The sequence below is a fragment of the Dermacentor andersoni genome, chromosome 11 (assembly GCF_023375885.2).
Source record: "Dermacentor andersoni chromosome 11, qqDerAnde1_hic_scaffold, whole genome shotgun sequence".
NCBI lineage: Eukaryota > Metazoa > Arthropoda > Arachnida > Ixodida > Ixodidae > Dermacentor > Dermacentor andersoni.
This window is the reverse complement of record NC_092824.1, coordinates 72,786,811-72,799,601: the sequence shown is the minus strand read 5'-3', so window position 1 is coordinate 72,799,601 and position 12,791 is coordinate 72,786,811. Positions and strand designations below refer to the sequence as shown.

The window sequence follows — 12,791 nt, the reverse complement described above, 5'->3', positions numbered from 1 at the left end:
ATATTCGAATAACGTTGCACGCTTGCTTGAGGAAAGTATTTTATTGCCGGAGTGTACGATTTCAGCTCCAGAGCTCGAATTGTGTTCAATTGCAGAATATATTTCCGAAAAGGTGTTTGAAAATCAAGAGCCTCAGTAAAGGTCGACACCTCTTTGGAAACTATGGGTACCTTCTTTTCCTCCACTTGTCCAGTTGGTAAATCAGAAAAGTAAAGCCTAGAGCGCTATGCTATAGCGCGATCGCTTAAATTGTTTTATTCTTGCAGCATCAAAATCTAACACCTCCACTTGAATGGTCGTCCTTCGTCCTTCAGAGACATCTTGCGCTATATGTTGTCACCTTCGTTCACCACAACGTACAGCGGTCTTTCTTCTGGCGATACATTGCCGACGTTTTTGAGCATTTAAATACCGTCGAGAACGCTTCCATGTTTCCCATTGGAACATTGATTCTGAAAAAAATAAATTGCTTGTTTTGTAAGACGTAACTCATTGCCACAAGAAGAGTCTTCACATTAATGAATCATTTTCGTTCGCAAAAAAAAATAGTAACATTCTTCAGTCAATCGACAGGCATTTTCAGTCTGGATCCTGCATTTCTTGCTTTCAGTAATATTACGATTGGTACATTTCAGTCGGTCATGATAATAAAAGTGTAGAAGAAAAATTAATCGCAGTTATACAAACTATTAATAGCCAAACATCATCAATAGGGTCGCCAGCACACAAAGTCAGAATACTAGTAAAGATTTGCGAATGAGGGCTTCTCGGTTCCGGTAAAAAATCCATCTTGATACTTTTTTTTTTTCTTCATATTATGGTTTCGTGGAAATTACCGGCCGGGCATCGTCAGTCATCGCAAATTTTCTACTGACAGCAACATGAGATCTTAAACTCTCGGAAGGGGCACACACAAAGTCTTCTCGCTTATCATTCTACGGTTACTCTAATTGTTTGTCTAAAAGAACAAAAATACGAAAATTCCCTAAGATGAATGAAACTTGACACAGGACGGAAAGCCTCATTACCAGCACCTAGCGCCTTTGGCCTAATTCTCTGTTGGCAGCACCTCTAAATGGCATTGTTCGCCTATAAAACATTATTTGGCATTAAGAGTCACCCAATCGAAACACGCATGAGCGAATTATCCAGAGGGAATAATTTGTGAAAGCGAGGCTGTGATTCAGTGTAAACGTTCGTCTTTTGATTAATGTGGTAAGAGACCAGGAGTGTTAATTTGTAATGATTCTATCTTTCAAGTGGATTCGTTTATTACTCCTTGCTCAGAGTGGCTCATCGCAAACAATTATTAAGGATATGGTGCATTTCTCCGGCCAGTGAGGAATAGCGAAAATTGGTAGGAAAATCTGGAGCTGACTGCAAATGACATCCATTTGTAACAAATTATTACGTCATTTGCAAGCCACCTTCGCTCTAATATTAGATTTCTACGGACCGCACTCACGTGGGAACAGCTTTTTGAATACAAGCTCTTTTTATTCGGGTTTCCCACTTTCATAAATTTGTTAATAGGAGTTCATTTGCGCACAAGAATCTGTCACCTAGGAACGTTCAACAAACTGGCGCCAGCAGGAAATCCGCTGCTACGCCATCGAATAACAAATCTACAGGCGCAGTGTTTGACGCAGATGTTATGAGTCATATTTCTGTAGCAATTGCATTTACTTCGTTTCTGCTGCTCGGCATGCATGGACGTTAGGAACACCCAATCACTATGAGACATGATTGAATGCTGTTTCTGAAAGATATTTGCAGCCACATGTAAGCGGATATTTGTTATCCGCTTATCCGCTTTGGGGTCCTTCGCATGGAACCCAATTATACTGCTTTAGCTAGACTGATATCAGAGGCGAACGTTATGTTTACGAGAAGTAAAAATGAATATTTACCTAATTAAAAAATCTTCGCTAACTGTTGTTTGCGCTAATTACGTCATGGCACATATCGAAATTTACAAATTGTTGCCGGTCACTTCGAAAGTCACATCGACCTTGAACGAATTCTGGGGATTACGACAGATTCGAGATATTTGTTCCCGAAATTTGCGAGCAAATGGATCTTTCTTTTTGTTTGTAAGTGCACACTGGTGGGAAGGAACTAAATTCACGTTGCAGTAATTTATGAGGTTCAGTGCATAGGCAGGCGTTTTGCTAACGAAAGTTAATTGAAGGAAAGCGCACATTTACAGCAAATTTTACAGCGCCTATCTCAAAAGTGGGCTAGTTTCGAAATTAGTTCTAGGTTCTTGTACAAAGCCTTGTGATAGCATTGACTTCAATTCGTATACTGCAACGTGCGCTCTGCAGCAATTTGCTAACAAGTTGATTTGTGAAATCTTTAAAGTTTTTTATTTACGCATTTCGGATTCCCAATTAAGTAATGTTCGCCTCGTGTCGTAATCAAGGTTAATGAGTAAACTAGTGCTACCTAGCCACAGGTGATTTTTTATATTTTCTGCTAACCTGAAAGAAGCACTCGGTTTATGTAGCGTTATGTGGTAAAATATAAAGACCATGCTGATGCACGCGTAAGAAAAGTGGGGGGCATTCTTTTCCTTTTTCATTCGTCGTTTTCAAGGTTTCATGCGTTCGATTATTGAGGACGCGTGAAACGCGTAAGGGGCCGAAATTTTCAACACATGCTTAGTGAGTGGGCCAAGCGGTGTGACGCATTTCTTCACGAGAGTACCGTGGGGCCGTCCTTACGTGCTTTCATTGGCTGCGTATTGCAGATATTGGTCTGTCCTTGTAGTACAATTACTTAGCGATACCACTGCAGGTATCACTTCTTAGCGAATAAGCCCAAAATACAAGGATATCTATGGGGTTCAACCCTGGGTTGTTTCGGTTGGTATCCACCCGCTGAAGATGTGCAAATGATGCAAATCAGAGAGCAGCGTAGTGAAATTTTTCCTTCCCCCCAGCCCAGAATATTTCATTAAACTTTTCCAAAGTGCGGGAATACTTCTCTGAATATTACTGTCGAGAAGGCATGGCAACATCTATGCATAAATGACGCTTTTAGTGACTCACATCTAATTTAAATTCGGAAATAAATTCATATTCCTTAATTCCCTACCACTTGATTTTTAGAAACGCTGACGCATGATAAAGACGACGCTTGTAAATGGTTACAGAATTGTTGTCTACGGCGAGAGCTTATGCTAGGCGGGCTGATAAATGTGTTCTTGTGAAAGCAACGTTACTCCGCACATCTGCCTCAGCAACACATATGTATTCTACTGAGATGCAGAATCATCCGAGCCTCCCGCTGATATTCACATTATACGTCAGCCAATTTCAAAATGGAAGTGTATTAGTTCCACCTCTGATTATGCATAAGCTACCTGCGACCTTTGGCTGTATAATATGGCAAGACACTACTCGCATGGCGTTTCAGGTTTCTTAGTTCTTATTATCTGCTCGTAGAATGGTCACCGACCATCTGAACCTCAGAAAAATATCGGCAAGCATCGCAGCCCCCTGGGCAATTTGCTATAATATTGGTCACTACAAACCACTTTCGGTTTCAGTACCATTGTGATGGATCGTCATTACCCCATGACACCATGGCTCGATTCTTTCCTTCGATAGCTGCATCTGTCACATGAATGCAACCGTCAGAACGCGTGCAGCATTCTTGTTGGTTTTTTGAGTGACATCTTCACACATAGTCTTGCAGCTACACAACACCGGCAAGTTGTTAGTTCGTCGCATAACGCCATAATAATGTCGATGACACCCAACCCATACTTTTGAGACAAACTTCAATTTTATTATAAATTGTGTTTTGTTTCCTAATCTTAAATTCCTAAAAATAGGCTTTCTAGCTCAAAACAAAAAAACATGGACGAAGTCAGGAAGACGACACGTTTTGTTGTCTTCTTGATACTGCACGTGATTTCATCTTTTTTATGTAAAAATCTTTTTCGTGGTATAACAACTCGCCCAAGCATACAACATAATAACCTTCACACTTGCTGATCGTCCTCCGTAGCGTAGAAGAATTATGTGCCAGAGTATCTACAACTTCAAAATTACGGGTCAGTACTCCTTTATTGCGGTTGTTCTCTTTATACTAAATTAATCACAATGACTGTCAACGCGAGAATTTTACGCGCTACGACCCGACACTTTCCGTGACGCCGCTTTGAAAGTGTTCTCACCTGTAGCGGTTTGGTGAGTGCGGATCGTACTGTATAAGTTCCCGTAAATATCCGTCTCGAGCCTTGTTGCACCATACCTGCAAACGAAGATAAATTCGTTCTTCCGAAATACTGCCAGTATTCGAATCTAGGCCGACCTCGATACTTAGCCAAACTCCAAAATTTCAACCGTCACAAAAGATTGCTAAAATTAAAGCTGAACGAAAAAAAAAAACAAATCTTATGAGACTGCGAAAGGAAGACGCAGCATTGCCGAAATTTTCCACTTGCGGAATTCGGGGATTATCAGACCGGGCGGAATTTTAACTTGGGCCGCTGCGCTCAGCTCAAGACCTTATTAAATCTTCATATCTGCCAGGACAATCTCCGTCGTTACGGATGTTCCTGTTTTTTCTTCGTGTACTCTCCAAATGAGCAACGCCGTTTTTGACCTTTAGGCATTCAATTGTCTTGCGGTCGATAGTCTCTGCCGGTTCCGCCCAAACCGCATCTTCGAATAAGGGGACCGCACTTTCAAACATCTTTATTTTTTCCTAAATGTACCGGCTTAATTCCAGTCGATGCACTGCTAGTCCACGTAGAATTGTTTGAGAAGAGCGCGCACAGCTATGCCACTCTAGCGATAATTTGATCATCTGGTAGAGAGAGAGAGAGAGAGAGAGAGGTAAGGGGAAAGGTAGGGAGGTTAACCAGAGCGAAAGATCCGGTTAGATACCCTACGCTGATAACTTACCATTGCGTTTGATATGAAGAACAACTTTTTCCCGGAGAATTCTTCTAAGCCCTCTAGGCGTGTGTCTTCGCGCTGTCGACTATCGTATAGCAGTTTGTTGTATGCCTGGAAAGTGAGAGCCATCGTCATCATTCTATTTATGTCCACTGCCGGGCAAAGGCTTCCTACAGTGAAGTCAGTTTAACCGTGCCTTGCGCGAGCTCATTCCTTCTCATTTCATTTCATAATTTATTTATTGGTAAAAATACAGAAAATTCCATCTCTGTAGTATACGTAAGGAGGTCCCATAGTCTAAGACTGTATCGGGAGCTCCTGTTAAGGACACTTATGATGGCACGCAATGCTTAAAGCAAGAGTAGTACAGATGAAGTCTAATATTAAAACAAGTTTACGGCATATGAGTAATAAGAACACTTGTTAACAGCTTGACATAATAAAAAACAATAAAATTATAAAAAACGGACAATATCACTAAGCATTAATTATGACTGCTTTTAGTTCTCTTTGAAATTGGTATAAATTTTGTGCATTTTGGATTATGCCGGCGAATATCCTGATTTCATCCGAACGCCACATCAGCTCCCGTCCTGGACAAGCATTATGGTATACCCAATTTATTCGCGGCAAGCAAATGCTTTCTCTATGTCACTTGACCATGTCTTCCCAAACATATGCAGCTCCCTCTGTTTTTATCTTTAGAAGTGAACGCGGTATCTATAGTAACCAAACGGGGCTATTGTTCATTCCTTTTTACGTCGCATCGGCCATTATTTAAAAAAAAGTAGAGGGAACCCAAATTGTTTTCCAAGTTCAGAAAATTCTGAGGATTAAGAAAACTGCATTAGGCTTTGCACACAGAAACGTGAAATCTGCGCCTTGGCTTTTTAGGCAGCTTTTCATTTAAATTGAAACGCGTCGAAGACAGTTGAAGAGCGGTTGAAGAGTTTGTAACGCTATTGTTTAGGCGTTAGGTGTGGTGGGGGCTAGGCGACTGTCTCCCGATCTCAAACTCGCCGAATTATTTTGTGGTTCTTAAGGTACTGCTTGGTTCATGACATTTTATTGTAATTGACGCTTTATAGCATTCTCGTTTAAAGTACTCCGCTCCTCTCCGACGCTCCAGTGATTGACGGCTTTCTCAGCAACATTGGCGCAGCCGAAGGCACGACGACAATGAGAAGGCAATTCTGGAATGATGACGATACTATAACAACTGCGTCATGGTGAGGGCATGATCGACAAGGAGACAGCGGCGACTGTATGACGACGAAGGCATGAGATGAATGGCATGACGAAACTGAAATGATGACAGAACGGCCGCCACAGCGTCGTGACGAGGTCGGCGTGACGAGAATCAGATGACGTAGCTGGAATAACGATGACAGAACCTCGACGGCATCACAGTGACCGCATGACGACGGCGTAATGACGACCATGGCATGACAACGATGTCATAATTTGGAATGATTGAGGACAGCCTGACTACAGTGTAATGACGAAGAAGTGACGTATATGGAATGGTGACATGCGCAAGGAGTGTGTATCGCCGCCCGTGAGGCACGAAGGGAAACTCCAGCTGGTGGTGTTAAAGAGACCATGGCTTTGTATCGTGCCGCCGAACACTCCTCTCTCTTTGCTGGTAGCGGTCCTGGTGTCGTCTGAGCGTGCTTCTGCCACCTCTGTCGCCTCTCGCACTCACCTTTTTTGACGTGCTCGGCGCCAACAGAGCGAGAGCTAAGAAAGGGTGATGCTTTAGAATGCGAGACATAACCAAGAATTCTGCAATTAAATTCTTTTGCTACTTTTACTGCATTTTTCGTAGCAATATAGCATATAGGGGATACCAGTTAATGGCACTCACCTTGAAAGCTGTCCGGATACCGCCATTGTCTGCTATATTTTCTCCTACCGTATTGTTCCCGTTCAGCTGCAGTGCATAAAATAACACTGCGTTATTCTGCAAGAAGGTTCTGAAAACACTGCATGGTTATTTGTTAAGAAAAAAGTCACCGCTAGACACGTTTTATTGTAATCAGTAATGCCATTGGCGATGGTGTGTGCTTCGTGCTAAGGATGAAGTAAATATGTTGAATTTCTTGTCACAGGAGGCAGCTTGCAAGACTTTTCACTTTACTCTGAGGCACACCAGAGAAAAATCCTGAGGCAAATCCCAACTACAGATTATTATTATAGATATTTATACTCACTTTTTCTATGTTATAAGAATTTGTTGCGTAACAAATTGCCACCGAAGGTCCCGTTGCTGCTCCGCAACTCCAATCCCCCTCGCGACAAGCAACCTTATGACTACTCCAGGTATCCTCAGCGACGTCATATGAAAACTGCCATAGTAAGTGGCGCCACTCTGATTGCGCATTTTCATTATTTTTCGCTTAGAAAAGCTCTGATCCATCAACTAACAACGGTTTCCTTATTACAGAAACCTAATATTTCCACCTATAGCTCCACTTATCATTTGCCTTCAAAATCTCTTCAAATCCAAATACACTGCGGTCCACAGTGGGCTGATTTGTGGGTGCAGCATGACAATTGCACCCAATTGAATTGTATGTACTCATTTCAGTGCACGAATAACAATGCTTTTCAACTTCGTACGCAAACTTTACGATCGTCCCCTTATCGAGAGCGGAATCCGTTCGTGAGCCGTCGCCCCAGCTGACGTCCGAATGAATTGGTCCAAAGCACTGGCACATTTTACTGCGAAGCTGCGAAGCTTACCAATTCGTCCGCCCTTCACCTATACGCCGAAAGCTCTTCCGGTGCAACCCTATGCGCATGCCCGAAAAAAACAAATAAGAGAAAGAGAGGCGCGCGATTGGCTGCACCAGTAGTAAAATTGTTGCTCTCTGTCACAGCCGATCGCGCGCGCAGCAGTATCTCTCCGACTTCGATATGGGTAGGCCACGCGAAATACGTAGTTCTGAGGAGCAGGCAGCGTTCGATCAGCAACGCCGCCAGCAGAACCTGGAACGAGCCCATTTACGCCGTGTCCATGCTGTAGTCCGGGCACAAGAACAGCCTCACGCAGCCGAGCGCAAGCACCGTCTGCGTATCGAGGATCCGGCAGCCTACCAAGCCGTCGTCTAATGAACCGTCGGAATTAACCCGTGATAAACACCGGGACCGCACGTTTCGGCTTCACTGCTTAAGCTTCTGTACAGAGTGGTTCGGTGGTGATTTTTTTCTTTAATTCATCGATGTATGAAATCTTTCATTGAGTTTCATTCATTTCAAACTTTCATTGCGTTTGGGAGGACACAATATTTTTCATTTCGTTGCTTATTTTATCCTCCCCCTTCCTGCCCTTTCAACTGTGCAGAGTAGGCTACTGTATACATACTCTGTTAACATCTCAGCCATATATCCATACTTGCGAAAGTCTTATCTGAAAAACAGTATATCTTCTAATGTTGTTTTTTTTCAGTTCGATTCTGCTTCTCGGCGGCAGAAAGTTGACAGTGTGAATGCGTTCATGATCTGTTGTAAAACGCAAACAAAAAAGCCTTTTTCTGTTTGTTTAAAAAGGTGGCTTTGAAACACTTTGATTACGTCAAATTTACCAATTCCTGTGTCCTGTGTCCACAGGCAAAGTATCCGAAACGCGATTAATAATCCCTTAGCGATAACTCAGAATAAAACTTACCGTCATGTTCAGAGTCTTGACAGCGATGCTTCCATACTGACGCTTAAAGCAGAGGGCCTTTTGGTCAAACTTACTACGAGTTTCGTTCGTCCACCATTGTTCTAACCTTCCGTTTGCATCAAACTGGCTTCCTTCAAACAACAAAGACACACAAGTTAAACATAGCAGTCTATATTGTGCCATTAAAGTTCTTATTAATTTTATCAGTTTAGTACGTTTTATTAAGATAAAGTTTGCGTAGCAGTCGAATTAGTTTTGTAAGCTACTCTTCAGGAATATGCCTATGCAGTTTTAACGAAAGCTTTGGCACTTCGGTAGCCGTTTCAGGCAAAAGGATATGTGCACCGTGAAATCAACTGCTGTCAGCGGTAGGCCGAGTGGTGTCAAAATAGGGCGTAGGCTGCGCCTTCTCCCATTACTTTGGAATTACTGTATGCACGTATTTTTGTTTAGTCTGGAGAATAGTAGTGACAGCATTTGTCGCGACCGCTTATTTCCAGCCACGTTAGAAAACTTTCCAAAGTGTTCGTTATGCATTGCAATACTAAGAAGACGGCAGATGTAGTCTCGCGTGTTAGAGTAGATGTTCTCAGACAATCCGTTCCTAAGCGATTGGTGCAATTGGACATGATTCACTTAAACATCGCCGGATACATTACCCGCCCGTTATTGCTGACATTGACTGCTGAAAATCCACCAACGTCTCTTCTCACCCGTTTCACAGCACCTACTGTCTTTGCTGCGACTGTGCATGATCCACTTAGACTAACAATACTAGAGGCATTATCCACCCTTATGGTTGAAATGGCTTGTCAGAAATTCGCTCCCTCTTCTCATCCGGTCCTAAGCGATTGCTACATTTGCACATGATCAACTTACACAAACAAACAATACCGGATACATCAGTCCGGTAATTGAGAAGTCGGTGCAGTGCAATCAAGCTCTCTATATTGTTTTCATAAACTATGAAAAGGCATTTCATTCAGTAGAAATGCCACCAATCATGGATCTATTGCGTAACCAAGGACTACAGAAGGCATACGTGAACTTATTGAAAATATACACAGATATTCCACACCTATCATGATTCTCCATAAGAAAGGTAGAATATTACCTATTATGAAAGGGGTCAGGCAAAGGACAATCTCTCCGATGCTGGTGACTGCATGCTTAGAAGTAGTATTTAAGCTATTGGACTGAGAAACCTTAGGAGTAAGGATCAACGGCGACTATCTCAATAATCTTTGGGTTGCCAACAATATTGTCCTGTTCAGAAACAATGCGGATGAATTGTAGTAAATGATTGAGAACTTTAACCGAGAAAGTGAAATAATAGAATTGAATAATTATAATGCAGAAGAATAAGCTAATGCTCAATGGCCTGGCAAGGGAGCAATAATTCATGATCGCCCGTCAGCCTTAGTGTATATGAAGCAGTGCGTTTATCTAGGCAAATTACGCACGGTGAAGCATGATTGTGAGAAGGAAGTTTACTGAAGAACAAAAATGGGCTGGAATGCAGGCCGCAGACACTACTAAATCCTAACTAGGAGTTTACCTTTGTTGTTGCAAACAAAAGTATGCAATCATTCTACATTCTACCAGTGCTAACACATGCGGCAGAAGTTTAGAGGTTAACAAAGAAGCTCAAGAACCCGTTAAAAACTTCACAAAGAACGCTGCAACAGAAAACATTAGGCGTAACTTTAAGAGACAGGATAATAGTGGTGTGGACCAGAGAGCAAACGGGGATAGCCAATGTTTGAGTTGAAATTAGACAGCTGGGCAGGCTAAGTAATTGCGTGGACAAATAAAATAACAGAAAGGGTGACAAAGGAAGGGAAGCGAAGTCGAGGACGGCAGAAAGTTAGGCGGGGTGGTAAAATTATGAAATTCGCAAGCACATGTTGGAACCAGCTAGCGCAAGACAGGGGTATTTAGATATCGCTGGGAGAGGCCTTCCTCTAAGCAGTGGACATGAAAATAGACTGATGATTGTGATGATTGTGATCACCCGAGGCATTATCCACCCTTACTGGTGAAATGGCTTGTCGGAAATCCGGCAACATCTCTTCTCACTGTGATGTAAGAAAGTTAATTTCCTCATATTTGCACTTTGCAAACGTGCTAACGAAAGGTCATCTCATCGACCTTGTCAAGAAAAGAATTCTGATAGCGTTGCATTTTTATAGCCCAAATACTCACCGGTGTCGTCGAAGCCATGTGTCATTTCGTGTCCAACTACTGTCCCGATTGCACCGAAGTTGATCGACCTGTATAAAGATGATGTTGGACATTATGTCAAAGATTTATGATCAACACACGCTTGCGGAAATATTGGCTATTCTGTGTACAGGCTACCCTAAGAGATATTGACTGAACCCAGATTCATTTCGCTAAGAGTGCATCAAAATGCTTAGGCATACGTGCTGTTTCACAGACGTCATCCGTGCATAAAGAGAAGACGTAGCCTTGGTACTGTGACACATATGCCCACCAGAAACAAATTCTCAAAACCAATTACCCCCCCCCCCCCTTTCCGTACGGGGCACCACGGTTTCTAGCATTCTTGTTGGCCGGTGTCGAAGACAGTGCCGTCTAATAATGCGGGCCGATCCTGTAAGCACTGCAGCCTGAAATTGTGGATCGTTCCCGTGGCTATGTGCAGCAAGAAATATGAGCCGACTCCGAAAGTAGAACAGTATAAATATCTGGACCGGTCCCGAAGGTAGTGCAGTTAATAAATTTACGCAGTCCGACGATCCCCCGACATCCTTCACGCAAGGGTTGCGCAGCTACTCTGCCGCATGCTCACTCCCAACTCTCCTAGGAAGACATTGTCTTTGATCGACTTCAACTATAAGTTGAATTAGCTTCCATTTCTTTACCAAGATTTATCCGACTACGAGTACGTATCTTAAATACCAATGCAATATTTTCTATTGAACCAATCTTTTATATCCATGACCGATGCGTGAAAATGCTCGTCTTACATGCTCCTCTTACATACGTCCTCGTATTGGATGATGAACGTCTGTGTAAGGGTTTTTTGTTACGTGGTGACAAAAACGTTTAACTTACCGTCTCGGCTTAGTTATTTTTATATCTTACCTTGGAAGTCCGTACTGGTAGAAGACTCCTTGAAGAATTCCGGATGGGTACACTAGAGAAAGAAGTTTTGCAATCCTTATCAGCAGCAAGCTATAGAAGCAAAACCTAACAAAACTTGAACTGCGATTGGTTTTGTAGTGAGTCTTCTTAAAAAGACACAAATCTCGTTTTTTATCATAAGTCCTTACAATTTGCAAATAATAAATGGTTATAACTGTTATAACTTAAGTATCTGAATGTGAGGCGCTACACTAGCGTGATATATGGCAAGCAACCACATTGTGAGTATTGCGACACCCAACTGCTTTCATAACCTGTTGTGAACAATAAGGCATGTGTTGTGCTTACTCGTGGACAACATTTCTTGGCTATGGAAGCGAACGCTACGGAACCAAAGAGCACCTTTGGCACTGCGGCTGTAAGTAGTTCTGCAATTGAATTCCCGTTTTCTTACGTAAAAAAATAGAGACCACAACTATTTCTTTTATTGCTGCACATTCTTCGAAACGACATGTAGCATTCACCAGTCGACTAGCGATATATTAATGGGCTTTGATAGCGCAGCTCTGAAGTGCCTGTTCCTGTTCGAGCGTCAAGGTGCCTCCGCGTCCCTCGGCGACCCCCCCGAACAAGCACTAAGAAGGATGAAGAAACGAACGCGGAGCGCAGCGGGGGATGAAAGACGGAGATAGCGAATAGAGCGCGAAAAGGAAAGCTGAGAAGGGTGCAGGAGAACAATTAGGGGGGAAGTGGAGGAGGAGGGTATGGTGAAAGCGTGAGAAGAAAACCATAGTGTCGCGCGAGATGGGGTCTACCTTATGCTCTGTGGCGACGATGGCTACGAGATGGCATAGCGCGTGTCAGACATATCGAAGCAAAGCGCTGCATGGACGAAGATCTGTCTGCGGCGGCTATTGCGAATCACGCCCACGCGTAACTCACGGGCGGCTTCTCGCCATCTCCCGAGTAACGAGGAGGTCTCTAATGCGGTGCCTCCGGTAAATGGTGTCAATGGTGCCCGCGGCTTCTGGTTAGGGCTCGTCGTTTGCTGTACGTCCTGCAAGCTTCCCTGAGACGCTGGTGACTAACGTCTGTGA

General features: G+C 43.0%; 1 protein-coding gene across 1 annotated transcript in view; it reads right to left on the bottom strand.

Moving 5' to 3' along the window:
* Positions 1-214: 214 nt before the first annotated feature.
* LOC140214196 (neprilysin-1-like) overlaps positions 215-12,791 on the bottom strand; it is a 36,673-nt gene continuing 24,096 nt past the window's right edge. The window contains exons 12-18 of the mRNA XM_072285561.1: positions 11,695-11,746; positions 10,789-10,856; positions 8,584-8,714; positions 6,781-6,846; positions 4,920-5,024; positions 4,187-4,263; positions 215-452 (exon numbers count right to left, since the gene is read on the bottom strand). Coding sequence (XP_072141662.1) covers positions 347-452; positions 4,187-4,263; positions 4,920-5,024; positions 6,781-6,846; positions 8,584-8,714; positions 10,789-10,856; positions 11,695-11,746 — 605 coding nt within the window. The 3' untranslated portion in view covers positions 215-346. The remainder of the gene's footprint in view (positions 453-4,186; positions 4,264-4,919; positions 5,025-6,780; positions 6,847-8,583; positions 8,715-10,788; positions 10,857-11,694; positions 11,747-12,791) is intronic.